At 33.5% G+C, this 22,859-nt stretch overlaps 3 protein-coding genes and 1 long non-coding RNA gene across 15 annotated transcripts in view; 1 reads left to right on the top strand and 3 right to left on the bottom strand.

Moving 5' to 3' along the window:
- The window catches only part of LOC114193926 (protein Iojap, chloroplastic-like), a 13,338-nt gene extending 12,995 nt beyond the window's left edge, over positions 1-343 (bottom strand). The window contains exon 1 of the mRNA XM_028083930.1: positions 230-343. The gene's annotated coding sequence lies outside the window, so the exon portion shown is untranslated. The remainder of the gene's footprint in view (positions 1-229) is intronic.
- Positions 1-22,859, bottom strand: part of LOC114193924 (uncharacterized protein At1g76660) — a 56,591-nt gene that overhangs the window by 27,033 nt on the left and 6,699 nt on the right. The gene's annotated exons all lie outside the window — the stretch shown is intronic.
- The window catches only part of LOC114193923, a 24,173-nt gene extending 1,314 nt beyond the window's left edge, over positions 1-22,859 (bottom strand). The window contains exons 1-12 of one of the 8 annotated variants that reach the window (XR_003606316.1): positions 21,323-22,485; positions 20,334-20,576; positions 18,931-19,057; positions 16,772-16,910; positions 16,604-16,692; positions 15,586-15,917; positions 14,747-14,892; positions 13,807-13,975; positions 13,099-13,197; positions 12,745-12,827; positions 12,079-12,290; positions 9,388-9,963 (exon numbers count right to left, since the gene is read on the bottom strand). Coding sequence is in view for 5 of the 8 variants with exons in the window: in XM_028083916.1 (XP_027939717.1) it covers positions 12,164-12,290; positions 12,745-12,827; positions 13,099-13,197; positions 13,807-13,975; positions 14,747-14,892; positions 15,586-15,917; positions 16,604-16,692; positions 16,772-16,910; positions 18,931-19,057; positions 20,334-20,576 (1,554 nt within the window). In the remaining 3 variants the exon portion in view is untranslated. The other 7 variants (XM_028083916.1, XM_028083915.1, XR_003606317.1 and 4 more) reach the window with 7 other exon arrangements.
- On the top strand, positions 615-6,449 carry LOC114193927. 5 transcript variants are annotated; one of them, XR_003606321.1, is made up of 8 exons: positions 615-687; positions 966-1,067; positions 2,007-2,130; positions 3,194-3,283; positions 4,224-4,535; positions 4,946-5,087; positions 6,161-6,262; positions 6,340-6,449. It is a non-coding gene; the product is annotated as an uncharacterized LOC114193927 (long non-coding RNA). The 5 variants fall into 5 exon arrangements; XR_003606322.1 differs by having other exon boundaries at positions 657-772; positions 2,007-2,110; XR_003606319.1 differs by having other exon boundaries at positions 657-772.

Below are 22,859 nucleotides of genomic sequence, written 5' to 3'. Positions count from 1 at the left end.
CGGCGAACTATGTACGATATGAAGATGAAATGCAATCAACACAATATGTCAATGCCACTCAAGCTCGACAGAAATAAAGCCATTCATTCATTCAAGATATTTTGACAAGGTATAGACATCACAAAAATGTTACTCGCACAGAAAACCCTAATCATAAAATTGGCCACTCAAATCAAAAATAGGCAAGATTAAATTCAAAAACGCAACAATACATTGATGAATGTCATACCAGAAACAGAAAAGGAGTGGACTGAGGCGCAAATGCGAGCAATCGAACCAAATAACCCAATCGAGCAAATGCGAATGGCGGCAATCTGAGGCGCAAATGGAGGTGCAAATGGAGGCGAAGGAAGGAGAAAGGAGAAAGAGGTGAAACAAAAGAGGGGAAACGAAGAGGAGAAAAGGAGAAAGGAGAAACGGAGAGCGAACGGAGAGGTGAGCGAACGGAGAGGTGAACGAACAGAGAGCGTCACATCCAAGGATCCTCGCCCAGCTAGAATGGCAGCAGCGAGAATGGCGAGGCTGCGGAGGAAGGAGAGGAATCAGATGGTCTGAGAGGCGTCTGGCTCGTCGAGGAATAGTTCCTCAGGCACAAGGAAAGCACTATGGAGACAATCGACCACGATGCCGAGCATGAGAGCGGAGACGAAGGTGGAGCTGACGCTAGTGATGAACACGACGAAGACGGTGAGCCCAATAACTAGGGTTTCAAAATCTTTAACCGATACAAAGCTCAATTGATTTGTGTGGTGTGTTGAACTTGCTCTTTTCGGTGGGTTTTTATCTCTTTATCCTACTCTGTTGCGATTTAAACATTTAAGAGACACTAAATCAAACACTCATTTAGTCTGTCCAAAAGAATATGAATTCAAGTTTTTCAAATTTCAATTTTCTATAATTTTGATAGTTTTATTGTATAATTGGGAAAATTTATTGAAACAATTTTAATTTATTGTTTGATGCAGAGTATTTTGCTGGAGAGAAAGAAAGTGTTTTGCAAGTAAGTTCATGTTTTGCAAAAGGTGCAATGGTGCTTATCATTGTTCGGTCTGCAACCTCCTCATAAGGTAGAGTTTGTAACCTTACTAGTGAGCTTAATATTAATTTTATACTAATGTTGGGAATTGAATTGGGAATTGTTGTTGAGTTAAAATTCCTGATGTGAATATGACCTGAATTGGTTACTGCTGCTGTCACATAATTTTTACTGTCACAGCTTAAAAATTTTTGCGGCCATGTGATTTGATGTTGTCATAGTCCAGTAAGGGTAACTGCTGTTGTTGCCATGTTTGTGTCACAACTAGTTGAATGAAATTCTTGGACCTGTGCATAGCATTTTAATATAGCAAGTAAACGCCATTTGAAACCAAGTATGAATTAATTAAATACACTTGCATAGTTTGAGCATAAATTTACTATGTCTCAATTTAAGTTGATGTGAATTTGGTTAATAACTCTGTTTTTATGTTGTGCTGATTTGCTTAACGTTGCCAGTTGGATTCACGAATACCAATCATATAGTTCCTTTGATAATACAAAAGTAACTAGTTTATTGTTATTTTAGTCAGTTTTCATTCATAAATTGATAAACTAATATGAAATTAGAAAGATAAATATAACTGCTGGAATATGGTGCAATAAGGAGAAATGAGCGGCACTAATAAAGTGTTTAAAATTAATTTATATCTGTTACCACAAACAGTTTAGAATTAATAGTGATAAGTTTTGTTATCAATTTTAGAGCTAAAGCATCACTTCTTTTTTTTATATGATTTTTGCCTTGATGTAGGTAGTTGACTTTTCTTTTCGGCAATATTTTCATAATGTTTCTTTCGAGTGCTCGTGAATCTATAAAAAGTAATAATACATTATTTTTAATAATTTTGTTAATGTGTTTTAATATTACTATGGTGTAATGTACACTGTCAGTATGCTACCAGTTTTTTTATATTTTATTTTAACCGTAGTTTTCAATCACGTATCAATTGTTAGGAATTGTTTTGCAGTTCAATTTTGAAATGCTAGAGTGGGAGGGCAAGGATTTCTTAAAAGATGTTCTGTATCCAATCTAAGGCCTATAAACGTGAAGGTTGAATATTTCATTTTTCAGGTGTTTCTGCTGTAGTCCAGGTTGAAAGTCTTCAATGCTATGCATTTCTTTTATAGCCTGGAACTAGATAGATAGAAACTTGGACTTTTAGTTGACTTTTATCTACACTCTTTAAGAAATAATTAAATTAATAGTTAAAGAAAATATTTTGGAAGAAAAGTAATAATTTTTGTCTTTGTCAGTTTATTAGTAAAATCTATATTTTTAATATTTATTTTTTATCATAAATATTAAAGGTAAGTAGGGATATTTTAATGTATGATCATGTATACAGCTTTATAGTGTGTATTGTACCATGGTGTTAAGTTTTATAATTGTTGAGTAACTTACGAGAATAAAGTTACTAGCTATTAAAAGATAGTTACGAGAACCCTTAGAGCACACAAAATCACTTGACGAAAGCAGGTTGCTCTCTATTGTTTTTCCAAATTGTTTTGATGGTATCTTATGTTGCTTCTCGATTGTAGAGCATTTATGTAAACCAACAGATTCAAAGACACATTTTCTCCTTTTCGTCGAAGGGATGTCTGGCTTCGTAGTTTTAGCATTTGTTATTTCTCTCCTTAACAAATCATTTGGTTTGCTTAGATGCCAAGTCCAGTACACCACCAATATTAATATTAGAATTTTTAACATCTAGTTGACCCTTATAATGCTTAGGAAATTTTTTTGCAGTCTGTTAGTATCCCCATACAAAAAAAATCATTGGCATCATCATTAAAAACAAATGAGACACAATTATTGCATTGTATTTACAAAAAATACCTTTTGAGCTTGTCCATGAGCCACAATAAATTCCTTAAGTGCTTGAAAAACTCTACTTAGAAAATTTTAGTATAAATTCCTTTTTCCACAACTTAAATTGGAGTTAATTTTGAATGTGTGACTTCATAGGTATTCTTCCTATCTTTTATTTATACACATGTATGTATTTATGCATTATTTTGAATATGATTTTATGTTTAAGGTGAGGTCATACATTTTGTGTTGTATCTTTTATCTATAATTCTATTTTTTAAGCTGATGTCGCAATTAAATGTTCATAGCAGTTTATCATAGTATAAAGTGGTTGTTGTTTTACAGGGAGAAAATAATGACAACTGCAAGGAAAGAGAAAAAGAGAGAGAGGCTCGAAGAGAAGAGAAGCCTAAGAAAGCAACTTTGTTGGAAAAGGTTAAAGTCAATCCTAATGTTACTCATACACATAATGTTGGAAAGGGTTTATCGGTACAATAGGATAAACCCTTGAAGGAAATATGTTATATTATGAATTTCAGATTTCCATTTCTTTTTAGTGAAAAGTATTTTGTATTGTTGGAGAGAAGGAAGTTAAGGTTTGCTTATTGGGAAAGAAATAGAGGATAAAATGGTGTTTCTAAAGGTGACAGTGATTGAGGACAACAACCACCTTTTAATAGGAACTGATAATAACTGGTATGAGCAGTCATGTACTGTTAGATGCTAGTATAATAATATCAGTCATGTTGGCAGTTATGGGTAGAATATGTGCTAGAAAATAACTCGCATTGCGTCAACAGTTCTTTATTAGAATTAGATACTACTGTGATGACAGTTATTCGTAGAGAATAACTGATGGCAGTTATTTAGAAGTTGTAGAGTGTGTAATTAGGCAAAGGGGATTGCTATTTGCAGTTTGTTTGCCCAGAATAATACTCTGTGTAGGATGTCTGTCGGACAGCAAGTGCATTGCTTTGCTACATTGTTTTTGATTTCATGTTCTGCGTGCTGGTTCACCTATTGGTGCTCTATCACTTTTAGATTCTAAAGTTTTAGCATTTTTTGCTGTGGAAAAAAAAATCTGATTATGTCTTTGTTATAAGAAACATTTAATTTGCATTTACTTCAAATTAAGCATACTACTTGACTGTAACAATGTTGCTGGTCTGTATACAATAATTATAGTTAATGAGTTCACATTTGACCAAATTTTTTCTTATTCAAAGTTTGAATAACCAGTTACCTAGTTCTATTTATTATCAATGTTTGGTTACTTATTCACAGGTTTGCACACATGCTCTCACAAACACACATATAGTTATATTTTATGCTTATCTATGGGTACATCTTTGATCTCTTGGTAATTTTTCATCAGCTTGAAGATGGGGATTCTATTGCTACAAGCATGCTGCAGGGCTCTCAAATTAATAATGAAAAAGAAGCTGGTTTAATAACTAATTCCATTAATAGTGTCACTCAACTGAAGGAGAGGTTGTCAAGTCATAATCCATACAGAGGCAAGTCTGACTCCGTTAGGTTTGTTGAGTATTGGGTTCCTATACAAATATCTAATATGCAGCTTGAACAATATTGTTCTATTTTACTGTCAAATGCTTCTATTCTGCGCTCCTCATCAAAGGTTGATAACATTGAGGCTGTTCGTGATGTTCTTATATTAACTCGGAAGGTTAGGTTTTACTTTCTAAATAAATTGCATGCATATCATAACATCAAAAACAATATAAAGTTGCATGAAATAATGTATTTATTATTATTAGATGTTTAGTGCTAAACTGTTAACAAGTTCTTACTACTGAGCGATATAATTACAATGAGTATGACATCAATATAATCAATTCAGTATTATTAATAAAAATTGATTTTGTTTTATATTGAATTCATTTCAACATCCTATGCTGCATATGAATTGATGCTAATTCTGATTTGGTGTTTCTGATTCATAATTAAAATGAATTTGATATACTAACGTGTACTTTTTTTATATTTGATTTGGTGTTCCTTTTTATTAACTCCAGAGCTGTCAAGTGTTTGTGTATTTTCTTAATAGTTTATTTTTATTGTGGTATCTCTCGACAGTGTTGTAGTCATCCCTAACAAGGGTCTCGAACCGTCTCAGTATCTTGATTTTGATTTAAAAGCAAGTGGCAAGTTGCAACTTCTTGATTCAATGCTTGAGGAGTTGAGAAAAAGTGATTTAAGGGTGCTCATTCTTTTTCAGGTACACATTTCAGACTGTCTACCCATTAAGTCATTAAATTTACATCATCATCTATTAGTTTCTTTAGCTTCATAGTTACCAATCATAATGAGGAGTGGCTGACCACAAAAATGTTGTAGTTGGGTGACTTTCGTATCAAAGATTTTATATTATAGATATATAAATGCCAAAAACTATTCACAACTATAGGCACATTCATATTAACTGGCATGAGAACACTGGAATGAAGTGATAAATAAAAGACGAAATTAATACATAAGAATGGAACACATAAGTTACGTGTGAGGAGAGTCAAAAGAAGTTGAAAAAAGTATGAAGGCTTTCGAGCAAAGAGCTGAGTGAACAGAGATCCTTATATTGGAGAGCAGTGGTCTATTAGAAAATACTTGGGTTAGCTGGAAATGATACTGCTGAGCTAGGATAGATGAGAGATGAAAGCAGAGGTCATACTTGTTTTTTGTTGTAAAGAAGTTGAGGATGCAATTCATGTTTTTGAATAAAAATACATGTATTCTACACGACTGTGAAAAAGTGAATCATGAAAATACTGCAAAAATGGATTCTATAGCTAAAAAATTTGAGGTGTGGGCAGGGAGATGGTTTTTGGCTGTGATGTCATGGTTAGAGTCATGTATCTTCCTAGGTTGATGTGTTATGGAGACAAAAGACTTTACGCCGCTCAAGAGCCTAAGAATTTGAAGGGACTAATATTAAATTCTATTAGTTGGTATAACAACACTACCCTTCAACGTGAGATCCCTAAATTGTTCTAGAGAAGTCCTTTTGTGAATGCATTAGCTAACTAGAGTCTTGAAGGGACCTACATTGTATCTAGGGGTGTCAAATTGAGCCAATCTGGCTCACATGGGTTTACTCACTTCGGGTTGAGTTAAATACGAGTTAGCTCAACCTGACTCACTTTTTGGTGAGTAAAAAATTTTGCAACCCGGCTTGACTCAAGCTGTGGTGGATTAGTGTGTTGATGCACTTAAAGATGTTTTGTTCTTTCAATTTTTTTTAATATATTCATCGCAGTACAAGCAAAGTAAATTGACTTGACTAATTTTTTATAGCAATATGATAAAAAATCTGGACAAGAAAAGAACAGAATTGGCTTTGTACATTTTGCAGAGAGGTCCAATGCTATGAAAGCACTGAAAGATATGAATTAGAAGGTAGCACATTGTCCAACCTTGTGTGATTGTTTTTTTGAATGTTTGTCAATATTCATTAGCTTTATTCTATGTTTCAGGTAAAGTTTTAGAGTGCTCTTTGGCAAAGCCACGGTCTGATCAAAAGTCTGGAGGGTCAAACACACAGAAGTCAGGACCAGGATTGCTTGCAAGTTATCCACAACATGTCGGTTATGGTTTGGTTGGCGGTGCCAATGGTGCACTAGGTGCTGGATATCATGCTCTAGGTCTTGCACAGGTGACATTTTTTTCATTTGTTTTTCCGTTAGATATCTTTAGCTTGTTTCCAGATCTAACATCACTATATTATGGTCTTTATTTTTGTGTTAACAGAAATCACTGTATTGATGCTAAATAATGGAATTATAGAGCTACTAACTTCTACAGAATCTAAATCCTTATCGCATTGCATTTAAAGATGTTCAATAATATATTTCAAATTACATTAGAAATCATGCATATGCTACATGAAGTACTATTATGGTGTTGTAGCTATCTGATATAATTTTCGTGAAATTTATTGGAAAATTTTTGTCGACAAATTATAATTAAATTTTTTTCATTCTCATCCACTCAACTTGAATCCTGGATTATGATTAATCTTTCTTTTCATTACATTGTAAGATGGATCCAAGGCATACTCTAATTCCTGAACTTCTTTTCTCAAAATTATCAAAATCAATTGCCTCCTGAGTTGACTATGTTCAATCCTGCACCGATAATGTTTAAGACTGGATAACTTCTTTTATTTTTTAGAGTTTACATTTGTAATTATGATTCACATTTATATTGTAGGTTTCTGATCAAGAAAGTGTGCCAACTAATACAACAAGTTATGTACATGAGGAAAATCATATGTGATAGTTGAAGAATATAATATAATGTGGAAGTTAATTGAATCATTTTATGTTTTGAGAACCATTGCAGTACTTCATGATAGTTTTTGCTGACTAATATTGTACTTGAATTTGAATTTGAATTCGTATATTTGTTATACTTTGATATACATTTAGTCATCTATAAATAATGTCAATTTGATGAGTTTATATCTATTTATGTATAATTTCATTAAATATAGATTAAAAAAATAGAATAAATGTAAATAATTGTGATTGAAAAAATATATATGAATACATAAATGATAAATGAGTAAAATAATATAATAATAATAATTTAAAAATCTATGGTACTTTACAAAGGTTTTGAAACCTATAATATTTTATGGAGGTTTTGAAGCCCAGGGTATTTTAGGGGGTTTTGAAACACATGATATTTTATGGAGGTTTTGAAACCTATGTTATTTTATGGAGGTTCAAACCCATAGTATTTTATGGAGGTTTCAAAATCCACGATATTTTACGGAGGTTTCAAAATTTATGGTAATTAATCGGGGTTTTAAACCCACAAAACTTAACTGAGGTTTTAAAACTTATGTTAAATACAAGAGGATAAAAAACCTCCGTTATTGATTGGTGCTTCCTGGGGTTCGTAAAAACCCTGGTTAACACATTCTCCAGGGATGATTTAGCGGGAGAAATCGAAACTCCAAGTAAAGAACTTAGTAGAAGTTTTAACCCTGAGTAATGTAAAAATAAACTTCCGTTAAAAATATTTTTTCTTGTAGTGTTCGTAACGTTAATGGACTTAATTTAAAAGAAAAAAATCTATATCACTAAATCAAAAGAAGATAATTCAAATTTGATTACAGGATTAGCAGGTAGTCTAATATTTACTTTCTCCAAGAAGAAATACAATTTACTTAGCAATAGATTTGATGAGAAAATACAATAAAAATAAAAATAAAAAACGCTATTAAATTATTTTAAAACAAGAGTGCAGTAAACCATATAAATAAAAGGATAACGATAAAATGATTTTATAAAATTATAAAATTATAAAATTATAAAATTATGAAATTATGAAATTATGAAATTATAAAATTATAAAATTATAAAATTATAAATTATAAAATTATAAAATAAAATATATATTTATATATTTTGTAATTTTGTAATTATGAAATTATATATTTTTATAATTTGTTAATTTTTGTAATTTTATATTTTTAATTTTTTTTTTATAATTTTCCAGTTACATGTTTTATATTTTATAATTTTTTTTTGCAACTTTTTTGTAAATTTAAAAATTATTTTCTTTAAATGCAATCAATATAGGAAAAGATGAAGTCATAACTGTCCTTTGTAACAAATAATATTTGCAACATTTATGAAAAATGAGAGTGCAAGATAACTGTCACATCATAAAGTTAACAGACACACTTAAGAGTAGGGATTCAATTGAAAAGTTTTAAATTTGAAGGAGAGACCACAAAAATTTATTGGGAACGCCAATTGAAAGTTCCCAAAGAGAGACTTAAAACATAATTAAGTCTTTATTTTAATGTATAAAAATTTTAAATTAAATTTAAAACGTATTAGTCAACTTAAGTATTAGTTCAGAGTGTAAGGTCGTGAAAGAGAAATTTTTTTTCAAATTTTACTTATTTTAAGGGTATTTAAATTTCTAATAATTTAACTAATTGAAATACTTTAAAAAATATTTATATTTTAAATATTTTTTAATTTCTCTTTTCAAACACAGCATTTCATTACAAAAAAATTTAAATTCTCCAAAAAAAATGAATTGCTTTATTAGAATACTCTATCCAACTACACCTTGAGGTTCTTTCAAAAACATAAGATTCATGTCATTAATAGTGCACATGATTGAAGTTGCATATTCTAAAATGTTGTGATGAAGCTCGGAACATTCAAAACATCACATAATCAATCAGTTTCATGGGATAATATCTTCCAAATCGTGACGGATTCCATATTGATAAAATGAGGGCATTTGATGGAACATAGCAATAATCCAATAACACTAATATTACTGTAATATTGTATGAATATCATAATTTTAATCAATTATAATCTAATTTACATTAATCAATTAATAGAAGTTAGACAAAATAATCATAATGGTGGTGTGAGTATGCCATTGATAAGATTATCTCAAGAACAAAGACTCTTGGTGTTCAATAGAAGGAGAGCAATGATTTGAACAAGAAAATGAAACAAGATAACAACACAAACACAATTGCCAAATTAAAATGAAGGAAAACAAGAAGAATATGGAAGCATAAGAAGATGGTAATGGAGCAAGGGAGCATGCCACTCATAGTGGGGCCATAAGGCTAACCAACCCTTGGAGATAAGTGATGTTGTGTCGTCACTTGATTACTTAAGACAAGGCAAAGGAGAACCTCCACTCCTTGGAGGAAAAGCTCACGAAAATGTGGTTGAAACAATATAGAAAATACTCAAATTGATCAACCATCATTCATGTCAAAGAGCACCCCTTAAATAGAAAGTTCTAGGGGCCTCTAAACAAAAACCAAAAGTGCAAAAGGGTAGCTAAACAATTACAAAACTCTAGCCTCTAGAAACTAGGTTAAACCTAATACATAAGATGACAAAAATGGAGTAGACTAGGTGGTCTCTTTGTGTGAATTTCGTCCAAGGTACAAGGAGGACCATATGCTCATGTTGCTTTATGTGTTATGCTTTATGTTTTCCTCTCTCATCCACATCACACATGTTTTATGCTTTATGCTTTCCATGTAGACATGTCTTAATCCACTCCCATTAGTGTTCATTCTCTCCTAATTACCATAAGCAAACCTACAAAACAAATAACTAAGGATTACCATGTCAACTAAGGTCAACAAGCCAACCTAAGTCAATGGCCAACAAGTTAACCTAAGTCAATGGTCAACAAGTCAACTCAAGTCAATAGTCAACAAGTCCATCAAAGTCAAGTCAACCAAAGTCAACTTAGGAAAATTCAAACATAATGAAAGCTAAGACAATGGAAGGGATTAGGTAACTCCCTATCTAAACATATGGGTTCTCCAAACCATATGTCTTGGGCCACTATCCTTGGTAAGGGTCAAGCCTACATCATCCTCCCCTTCTTTGAGAGAATTTGACCTCAAATTCTTGAAACCCTTGTTGATGGAGCTTGACTTGAGTTGAGGAAGTAATTTCTCTTAAGATCTTTCTCCATCTTTTCTAAGGGTTCCAACCCTAGCCTTGGAGAGGCCATGTTACTTTTCTAAGCCACTCTTCCTCTCTTGCTTGTGCCTTTGTTCTTCTTTCTTGGTTTGGGAAGAAGAGGAAGAATGGTGGTGCACATCTTGCTTTGGGAAACTCTTTTTGTAGGCAACTAACACCTTGGTAAAGACTTGCCCTTTTTCTTTTTCTTCTTTTTCTTCTTTTATTATATTTTCATCCTTATTAACTACTAGAAGTCATAGAGGTAGTAAAGTGATCTTTTTCCCATGTATGAAAAAAATGTATTTGTTGGTATGGCCATCATGTAAAGTTGTTCATCAAATTGTCATGGCCTACCTCGTAAGATATGTGTGACTTCCATGAGAACATCACATAGGACCTCATCTTTGTAGCTTCCTATTGAAAAGTTAATTAGGACTCGTTTATTGACATTTATTTCTCCCTCCTTACTTATCCAAGTAAGCTTGCAAGGCTTAGCATGAGGAATGATTTCTAAGCTAAGTTTTTCCACCAACCTTGTGCTAACCACATTGGTACTACTTCTTCCATCAATAATTAAAGAGCAAATCCACTTATTAATGATGCATCTTGTTTGAAAAATGTCTTATCTTTGAGTTGGCTTACCTCACTTTGAACTTGGTCTATCATGTGCCTCACTAACATAGAGACTCCCTCACAAGTTTTAGTTTTACTAGAGGAAGAAGATTCTTCTCTTGAAGGAGAATGGGGAGATGGGTGCTCACTATCAACATCATCACTCTTCTTTAAGGACATAGTCCTCTTGGTTGGGCAAGTCAAAGCAATATGCCCATACCTAAACATTTAAAACATTTAATGGAACTTAATCTTTGAGAAGTGGAATGGAGAGTATGACCACTTGGTGACTTACTTTTACTTGGTGGTTCTTGGTGAAACATAGAAAGGGACTTATCATGTTTCTTTTTATCCTTTCCCTTCCATGAGTGATTATAGTAGTGGTTAGGTGAGTAACTCTTCTTTGCCTCTCTTTTCCTTTCCAATTGAGGACAAGCCTGTTGTTGAAGGGAGTGACGTTGTTGGAAACCCAACAAGTTTATGGGCTGAAAGAGCCATTGGTCCATGAGGGGCATATGACACCTAAGATATGGAAGGTTTATGTGCGCAAAAGAAAGAAGGGAAATGGGGATGCTGAGGTGGCATGAGTAAGTGGAGAGGTCGCTAGAGGTGAGAGAGTATTTTCTGTTACTTAGTCTGATGAGGCAAAAAGGGCAAGGCATTATGTGATTCTCTGTTATAGGAGCTATGCTCTGGGCAATCGGAGGTTTCCTCCTATTGTAGTTTCCTTTTTATTGCAAATAACATACAAATCACAGTGCCCTCATTTTCTCTGTTCTTTTTTATCACTATATTCTTTGGTTTGTAACATAATTACTAATTATTTAAATATATAAGACAATAATCAATTATAAGATAGTAATTGATTTAAAAGATAATTAATTGAGTATGTCATATGCGGGAAAGTATAACTATGGATATTATTGTTATACTAACTTCATTGACACCACAGTTAGCAACAAAGTGCTGAGAGATGGATTTTTTCCTTGAGTTACCTGAGCACAAAGATTATGATTGGCTAAGTGATGTCACAGAAACAATAATGTTTTTTCTTTGAAACTGGATCCCATCTAATAATAAAAATGTAGCTAATGTCAGTTTGTTGTGAACTGCGTAGAATGAAATTACCTTCTTGAACCAAACTTGAAACCAGATCCATTTTTGTTGCATAGAAAGTGTGCACTTGTATTATTGGCAGTCATCACATGTAATTTCACTCTGGTTCAACAGGAGTTTGCGAAATGGACACTGCTGATAATGATGGCCGTAGGAGAAGGTACAAACCAGGCCCTAAATATGGTATCAATGATATGGGAAGAAGCCAAGAACCTTTGTCAAACCTGCAAATTAGACTAGCGTTAAAATATGTGCTACATTGTCTTTTATTCCCTCCGTTCCACAATAACCGCAGTTTAAGGTTTTCACACAAAGGTTTTTTTTAATCAAAATAGGTAACCAAAACATCATTGTCTCGACTCTAATCTCAACTAGGTTGACACTTCTCACACAGATTAAGAATAATAAGTATATCACTTTTTGAAATAATTTTGCTAAAATAGTCTCACTTTTTCAATAAATAAATTGCTCTGAATGAGAAAAAAAGAGTGATTAATTTGAGGATAAACTAGGAAGAGAAAGAATTAATACTTCATTGGAATGTGAGAGCATCAGTCAATTTGGAATTTTTTTTAAATAACTAAAACCGCAGTTATCATGGAACGGATGAAGTATATAACTAGGACTAGGAACTGAATATAAAAATTAAACTAAGAACTTATATGGCAAGTAATTTACCATTTTCGTGCAGTCATGTCGTTGTATACCCAGAATGGTGCAAATGTGGAAAGTACAATAAAATCAATGGAGGTAATATGAATCTGCAATATGAAAACTCGACCTTAGCACCTAACATTTCCAATTTTATGAAAAATGAACAGTGTAAATCATGAACATGAAGTCTAAGAACTGCATTCTAATGTAGTCATGAACTTGGCCTAGTAGACCAGCAATTGTTGAATTTACATTAGCATTTCATTTAGCAAAGATCACGATAACAAGATTGAAAAAGTCTATGACACTGCTAATGCTTATATAATGAATACAATGAATAGTCATGCCAACTTGTTGAAATGGTTGGTATGAACTTACAAATTTGCTTTCCCTAAAGTACTGGTAAAATTCTTTCCACACATCTTGTCCAGCTAAACCAGCATAAATTATGATGGCTACCCCTGCAACAAGTGATATCTGATGTGCAAGTACGATAAGTTACATCCTTCAATAAAATAAATTAAAAAGAAGAGACTACTGAGATTATGCTATACATTTGTCCATAGGGCTATTCCCATGGATCTTCCATAAAAGGGGCATGCTGACAAGCATGTCTAGGAAGAAAGTTTTTCAATGAGGACTAATAGAGGGCCTTTTGAAAACTATTCCAAATCATCATGGTTGTTCAATTTCATCATGATCATATTCTGCTTTTATTGATCAGGTAAGTTTAAGAATGAAAAGAATAGGAAGAGGAATCCAAAACGTTAAAAATAGATTGATTCCATCAAACAATAAGACTAAAAGCAGTTGAATATGAAAACCTTCCAAATATTTTTCTTTCACTGCACCAATGTATGCAGCAGGTTGTGTGTGTGTTTTCTAATGACATACAACTATGATGTTTTTATAAAAAACACTAAGGGGCAACCTCTGCAATGGCTTTTTTTAATCATTTTATAACTCAAATCTACACTGCATTTTAAGTGTTTCGCCAATGATAAACATGAGATTGCAAATGGGCTGTTTTTTCTTATGATCATGCAAAATCACCTAACTATGGAATCAGGTTGAGATGAGCATTACCAATGCAGTTACTTTTGATTCCAGAAAATTCAAGGGCCATGTTTTAAGCTGAGTTTCTTCAACAGGAGGTGCTGGCGGTTTCCAAAGTACAAAATAAGGAAGAAGTACATATGCACCTCCAAAACATGAAAGTATCAGGAAGGGCCATACAAGAATACTGTTTTTTGAGCTGTAGAACAACAAAAGGAAGATATGAAACCAGCTTCAGGTATTGTCAAATAGGACATATACATAAGAAAACACAAATTATTGTATTTATGCTGGCACAAGGGAGGGCGGCAAGGCTTAATAAACTATGTATTTGCAAATTAATTCAATGTTTATGGTTCATAATTTTTGTTGTACGATTCAACTAGGCAGCAATTTGTATCATCTATTGAATCTGAAATGGTTAGAAATCTCGCATGGACTAAAAATATGATCAAATTATAAATATACATATTTATATATATATATATATATATATATATATATATGGATGCGAACTCTACCATACAAACTTATTTTGTAAGATTGAATTAGGCTTAAAATTAATGTTCTAAGTCAAATGACACTGAATAATATGATACATGAATGATTTGGTACAACGTGGTGCTTACTGATACTAATCACATAATTAGATTTGTTGTTTTCTCCTTTTACTTTTCTTTTACCAGTTCTAGTGAAAGATATTAAGAATTTATATAAGCTTAAAAGGTTAAATGAAAAGTTTCTTCCATAAGGTTCCCTCTTTTCTCTATGTTCTTCTAGTCATGCTCAATTCGTAGAACTATAAATTTTCATAACACAACTAAAAGATAGAGGTTTATGAGTGGCTTGAAATCTGATGAAAGAAACATATTACTTATGTTGGACAAATATATATATATATATATATATATATATATATATATATATATATATATATATATATATATATATATATATCAAAGGAAAGTACCTTCTTCCTGTAGGAAGCAAGAGCATGCTATATACCAATGGCCACAAGCCCATTATATACCACAATGATACTAACACTTCATTCATTCTGAAACCATCATCCCCTTTCAGATTCAGGAGCTTTTTCAGGAAATATAAATCCCTTGACTGAAAGAAAGTAAAACCTCACAGGTTAAGTCAAAAGAAAAGGAAAAATAAAAGCATAGGAAGATAAAAACTGCAAAGGCTACTTTCTGTGATGAATCCAAGACCCTGGACAAGTGGGGGGCATTGAGTATAATCACATACTCTTACATCAATATATGAGTCTCTCACTCAACTGCAGGGTCAATACATAAATTTAAGGCTGTAAAAGAATAAAAGTTTAATACAGTAATTGTAATTTCACAAAAATGTGGAGGTGCAACTATGTACCTTATAATGACTCTGGGTTCGCCACCGACTACTTCTTTGCTCTTATAAGAGGACCAAAGAGTATATTGAATCCTTAAAGATCCTACACAGTATATTGATTTCCTATTTTAGTCCACGAGGGACTCTAACATTGTTGAATCTCTTTAGACCTGCCACTAGTTTCCCTCAGCTCAACTAGTTTTGCCAACGATTCTAGCAAAAATCCTTTTGTGGATAATAACTATAATTTTGATTCTCAAATAATATTAGAAGGTTTTGTTGTTGTGGTGGAGATTATATTTCTTCTACAATTATTTTTCATTCTCAAATGAACTGATATAAACAAATCACAAGTAATACACATACGAATATCCAATCTTGGTTCGAAAATACAGCATATATTACGATTAGCATATTCCAAAATGGAAAGAAGAGTGAAGAACATACCGGGGTCTGGTTTGGGGTGAGAAAGAAGACATAGTAGATGAGTGCTGCCCACAGGAGAAAGAGCAAAAAGGAGGTTGTCCAGTCTCTTTCGTCATTCCCACCAACTTCGCTCTCTTTCTTGAAGCTATGGCAAATTTGGACACCACTCTTTTTCTGAAGCGGAGCCAACAGGGTTTTGGGTCTTGCTCTCACACCAAGTGGTTTTGGCATTTGTGAAACTCTGAGAGGAGGAAAATTGTTGTGGGGCTGAAGTGAAGCTCTCAAATTTGTCTTCTTGATGAGAGTGGGAAAGTTGGGAGAGAAGAAAATGGGTTGAGCCAACAGCATGTTCACTACAAAAAAACATGTAAATACCGACGTTTATTTTTGTAATTTACGTCATTTTTAACTGTCGTTATTTACTTAAGCGACGGTTTCCTGAAATGTCGTAATTCTTGCTGTCACAAAGTATAATACGGCGGTTATATAGGCTTTTTGGATTCGGACACAATTTTTTGTTGATTGGCTAAAACGGCTCTGGTGGGATCAAAGAGGGTAGAATCTTCTGAGTTATGTTGTTGCATCATGTTGGAGTACAAAGTATTTAACAAGTTTTGTCTTTGCATGTGTATGCTTTATACATCTTGTTGGAGTGCAATGGCCAACTTCAAGGGATTTCTTCGGGTAAATGGAGACAATTAAAGGGCTTTACTGTATTGATGTACTCTTGCTTTCTGCAGCAGGCTCTGTTCTTCGTTAATTTTCAGGTGGATATTTTATCCTTCAAGAAAATGAAGTTCCTCCCTTTCTAAAAGTTTTCTTCTTTTCATCATAAAAGAAACTGGCTAGAAATGTAAGATATAAAACTTAAGAAACACGTTCTTTAGTAAGATGGCATCAATTTGAGTGGCAGCACTACATGGTACCTATTAGAAGGGAGGTTGGAGTACGATGGCATTGGCATGTAAAGCTTTGTTCTTAAGTGAAAACAAGATTTCTATTAGCAGGTTATGCTATATTATAATTTAAAATCACTTACCGAAGTCCAACAGGGTCCATGAGTTGGGCTTTGTATCTCCTGTTGGAATTTTTCCATATTTTTTCTCAGCTCGATCTCTCATCCTGGACCTAAAACGCAATATCAACAAAAATGAAATCCTCAAACATTGCCTTCTCAGTACAAAGATATCAGTGACAAAGCCCTTACCCGATAGCATCAATCTGCGGACGGGAAAATGCTGTAGCTATGATAAAAATTCGGGTCCAGTAAACAAGTGGCTTCACAAACAAGACCTTTATATCTGCTGCCTTAACCTCGCTTGCAACCGAAGCCAATTCCATAGCAACTACAAATATGACACTTAGCAATTAGACACTATTGAGGCTCATTATATTTCTCCCTCTAATAGTTTTGTATAAGCAGAAAGTAACTGAACTAGTTTTTCGAACAGTTGAACCATTAGGTTTCGAGAGAAGTGAAACCAATTTATCAGCACTCGCACACACAAAAGGATATTAATAATTACACACTCCAAGAGACTGAATAGGCTATGATTATTCCATTGTAACCAACAAAGTAAACAAGTGGCTTCACAAACAAGACCTTTATATCTGCTGCCTTAACCTTGCTTGCAACCGAAGCCAGTTCCATAGCAACTACAAATATGACACTTAGTAATTAGACAGTATTTGAGGCTCATTATATTTCTCCCTCTCTTAAATAGTTTTGTATAAGAAGAAAGTAACTGAACTAGTTTTTCCAACAGTTGAACCGTTAGGTTTCTAGATAAGTGAAACCAGTTTATCGGCACTCGCACACAGAAAAAGATATCACACTCGAAGATACTGAATAGCCTATGATTATTCGATTGTAACCAACAAAGTAACACGTACAAAGCTTCCAGGGACATTGTTCCCTCCTCACACAGGATAGCAATAATCCTGTTCACTCCCCTTTACAAAAACCTTCCTCCTAAGACAAGGCTACCTATCCCTATATATAAACTTCCATTGAAAGTCTCTCCCCCCTCCAAACTACCAGACAACAACCTATAACCACCTATTTTTTAACAACTTTCCTCCTAACATATACCTTCCTAGTCCTATCATGAACACACTTGTATTAGTATTCAGGGGAAAATAACATGATCTTACAGAAAGATTCCATGGTACAGAACATTAAACAGAAAAGTAAAAACTAATGTGAGAAAACATATGTACAAATTAGGTGTTAGCAGAGGATTTTCTACTTCGAAACACACAAAGAAGATTGACTCAAGTACTTAATAAAATTATAACTGTACCACTAAAATTTATTTGTATATGTTTAATGTTATAACAATTAACATGGAGATTAACTGTGTTCACACATATGTAGTAATATTCTTACAAACAGAATCTACTTACTCATCAATTAAGTCAGAATGACACAGAACTGAAAGCCTGGCCAAATTCAAGCACAACAGGTATATGGTGGAGAGTGGCCATGGAGGCATGGTAAGTACCATGATTTTGTTTACAACCACACATGAAAACAATTACATTTATCAGTTAAACAACGATATCAATAAAAAATTTCACCAACAAATAGATAAACTAAACAAATTCAAAATATCAAACAAGCTGAGTCCAGTAAAAACATTGGAGCTTAGGTTATTTATTTAAATGAGGCTCCAATCACCCAACAAAGGTGAAGGCAGATCAGGGTATTTATGGGTATTCACTTCCTTTTACAGCCCCATGGCAGCAAGAATATTCCTTATTTTCTTCTGCATTAATTTATTTCAACTTTATTCTCCCAGAATTTATGTTTCATAGTTGCATGTGTATCTGTGTACTTGGGGAACACACCCTAAAAGTCTAGGCTATTAAGGAGAGAGAACCATTCACTTCAATACATAATCGAACATCCATAGTTCTTTATGACACACCAACAACTGGCTTTGATACCAATTCATAAGTACTAAAACACTTGGAAATTCAACCTCAAAAGTTAGCCATTAAGCGGGCAAGAACAAAGCACTTAAATACTCCACCAAAGATTCCATGTTACTCAATGTGTGACTTAAGCACACCACAATAACCAAGTTCCTATCGCTGCGTAACCTCCAAAAATTGTATATATATTTTTAAATCTCTAAGTAATATACCTACCTAAAAACTATAGAAATGAACTCCCTACTTTTTAATATTGTTATTCCTAAATTGCTTTACAAGATTCTTATGTAATTTATCATCCTTCAGATAGTCTGACAGATGAATCTTCTTAAAGAAACCTGATATAATCCAAAAGGTTGAAAGACAGATTGTACATGAATGTAAACAAGGTGGAAATAAATTCTTTGACAAGACTTATTTTCAGCTTACATGACAGGCTTTCAGCATCATCATCAATCTCTGCGCTAGCAGGCTTTTTATCTTTTCTACTAAATACCACTTTTCCATAATTATTAATTAAATCTTCATACATGTCATCTGTGTCTTCATTTACATCCTGCAAAGTACACAAGTTTTGTTACTTACGTCCCCTTAATGATGATCATCAACTGCAATTAACATGACAAAGTTTACAAAAGTATCTAAATTTCCTTAGAAAGGGTGTCAGTTGAAATTTGATGTTATAAATCCATGCAGCATACAAACAAATAAAATGTGAAAGAGTCCTATAAAAGACAATTGACCTATATTCTTAATATTAGCAGTTAACATCCAAGTGAGTTCATAAGGTACACTGTTTTCAAGACTAGAATATATAGCGATGAATAACAAGGGGATTGGAAAAAGAAATGTGGCGAAGATGACAAGGTTCACTTGTTGTCATGATGATAAAGGACATGAAAACTAATACTCTTTTTTTTTCACCAAAATCAGGGTGAAATAGGTGAATTAAATTTGTATAATTGAAAACTTCAAAGCAAGCAATTGCATGATGTACCGTCCAGGGAATGGCCGACCTCAACATGCTCATTTGGATTCTGACTCGATCAATATTTATCATAAAACAACGAATTTCAGTCACAGGCCGAGGTGACGAGCATTGGGGCCGAGGTGGTCGAGGTGACGAGCATTTGGGCCGAGGTGGCCGAGGTGACGAACATTTGGACCAAGGTCACCGAGATGACTAGCATTTGGGCCGAGGTGGCCGAGGTGACAAAAAAATATCCCTAGATTTTAGGAATAACCACCCCCCATGCGAGATTTCAGGAGAAAATAGTGGAGAAGTGGGTAGGTTGGTTAGCTAAAGATCTGGCAGTAAGATAGCCGTTTGAAGACTGAAAGACCCTATATATATATATGAGGGACGGGTGAAAGAGGGGGGGTCTTTGATGGCAGAGTTGATTCCCAGTTCTGGTTCGGTCCCTAATTCCAGACCGGAACACATGCCTAAGTCAACATTTTATAAAAGTAAGCTTTCAAATTTTCAATTCGTCACCTTCTGGAAGACAAAACTTTGTTGTTCCTTAGGTAGTTATAATGTTTTCCAACCAGAATTGGAGTTTCAAATCAATAATTGTCATAATAAAGGTTGGTAATCAATATATGTTAATAAGGTAAAACTCCAAATATAAACAAAAGGATACTTGTATTGTATCTAAGTCTTTTCTCCCTTGGAACCCAAAATTCAAACTCAACCCAGAAGATTTATGAAGTGCTAAATGTTATCCAAACTGTAACTGGACTTTAAAATGATATTATGCAGCTATATTAAATTAACCAACAATTTAAAAAAAAAAAAAACGAAAATTGCAAGGAACAAGATTATATTTTACCAAGAAAAAGCTGTCTTCGGCTTTTTTACCGAATGCGAAGCTTGAAAGTGAGTTTTGCTTCTTGGACTTGAAACCATTGATGGAGTGTTGCTGTAAATAAAGCTCCTTTATGCACCAACGGCTGAAAACCTTTCTGGGTCTGGGAGAACACTTGGCTTTGAGATGACCCAATTCGCCGGAAAAAATCACCGTCAGAACGGTGCCAGCACCGGCGAGAGACAGAACAGTGGATGATGGTAGCATCTATGAATAAGCCAATAGTCACAGTTCAACATGTGTCTACCATGAAACTACATATACAATTACCTTAATTCTTTTTTAATTACAAAGATGTCCAAAACATGATTAATCACTCAGAATCAATTAACAATCAGTCAAACTGATTAAGACAAACTTCATATCATAAACTTAACCAAGTGACCCTAGCTATAGTATATTATTAAAATCCAGATACTATCTAATGTATCAAGTATGAACAAAAGGTCAAAACAGAAGTTTTTAACAACTAAGTGATTTCTCTCAATCTCAATTATAAAATAAAAAACCTAATGACACAAAATGTTAAAAGTAAAAGTTGGTACATATTCATATTATGAAAAGTGAAAAATATCATATATTCAATTACATTAATGTTACGGGTGACTTCCTTTCCTATTTCTTTACACCTTTCTATGATTCTAAATTTAACTTCATTAGGTTTTCAATTCCTTTAAAGAATTGTTAATTTTAACCCTCATAAATTTTAAATAAGATGTCCCATTTAATGCTAATATTTCCACGTAACCAAAACTATCTCTTAAAAAATATGAATAACAAACAAAAATATAAAATTAGAACTACATTAAATAATATCTATTGTAGTAAAAACAAATTTTAATCTTTAAATCAATAATAAATGCAATAAACATGTGTAATCTAAGTGTATAATCTAAGTGTTCTTTGATATTTGCTTAGAACCATAAGTTTAAGAAAGACTAAGAATGAATTACCTCCAGTTTTGGCTGAGAAGACCCAAAAAAATCAATTTAAGCCGCAATCCTTAATTGAAGTAAGAACCACTTGCAGAATAATCCCCGGATTGAAACTTGGGGTTAGGCCTAGACACAAGGTAAGATGGGGCTATTGTTTGATATAAAGGTAAACAAAGGGAGGAGAAACATTTCATTCCAAATTTTATTTCCACAAAACAGAGTATGTTGACATAAAGGCTAGCAACATACCATTCAAGCATTATCAGAGAGAAATAACAAAGAATACAATAACTTTAAAGCTAAAAGACATATAAGCATGGATACTTAAAGCTGCATACAAGACAAACCACGTGATTCTCTTTTAGTAAATCATAAATCTGCACACAGAAATTAGAGTTTCATAATATGGCTCACATCGTATTGTGCTAAAAAATTTCTCAATAATTAAAATGCTTACACCATAGCTCTTTCACAAAGTAGGCAACTAAGACAGATCATGTTATCATGTTATCAAAAGACTGTTCTTTTCATTTCACTCAAAAGTAAAGTACATTCTTTTCTCTTGGCAACATTTATATGCAAATTACTGATGCTTGGCTCCAAGACTTTCAAATTGATTAGGCATGAGCAACTCTAGCATATTACAACTTCAATCATTTAAAAACTCAATAAGCATAAAAAAGAAATAATATTAAAAGGTAACAAAGCTCTCGTTGAAGTTATTTTAGTGTAATGTCTTCATATTTTACTAGTAATGTCTGCAATACTACAATTACTCATTACACAAATCACAGAATAACCACCAAACAAATCACTTATACAAACAATGGACCCCATTTCACTCCCTATCTCTAGATCTCTTTCACTCTTTATCTTCACCCAAAACCCTTCTCCAAAATTTTTCAATGTACTCTGTAATTCTTGACTGTTTTATTTGTAAACAAATCCATCACATCAGTATCCATAACCCTCTTTCTATAGCCTAAATACTCACATAATCACATATATATATAGGAAAGACCTAAACCAATAAACACACAATAAAGGTGCAATTACAACTTCACTGGAAAACCATATCATATCACTGAAAATCTCAGAACCCAAACCAATACCAATCCCAAACACAAAAATGTATCAAAATAAACAAATGTCTACAATTTTATAATGAATGACGATAAAAATCTCACAGGACAATCACAACACCGTCTTTGACCTTCACAGGTGAAGCATTAGCGCCACCACGTGCTCGACCTCCTCGGCAGCGGGTTTGAGCTTCTCAAATTTCTAGTTGAAGATTCGTGCTTCACGCACGAACTTGATTTCGAAGGACTGAATTTGAGACCTATTAAAGTGGCGACTGGCAGCTTAGGGCTCAGGTACCGCACTAGTGAGGTTCCAGCAGTAGTTGGCGAGGGCGAGCGGCGGCTCTTGCCGTCGGAGGCCCAGTTCGCGAGCTTTGGTAGTTGACGCTGATGGTCGTGGTGGATGAGGTTTCAGGAGGCTGAGGCGTGGCGGCTTGCGGAGGAGGAGCGACAAGAGATAGAAATCGTAGAAG

Source organism: Vigna unguiculata, chromosome 8, assembly GCF_004118075.2.
Source record: "Vigna unguiculata cultivar IT97K-499-35 chromosome 8, ASM411807v1, whole genome shotgun sequence".
Classification (NCBI taxonomy): domain Eukaryota; kingdom Viridiplantae; phylum Streptophyta; class Magnoliopsida; order Fabales; family Fabaceae; genus Vigna; species Vigna unguiculata.
The sequence above is the reverse complement of the archived record's forward strand: the minus strand, read 5'-3'. Positions and strand labels throughout refer to the sequence as shown.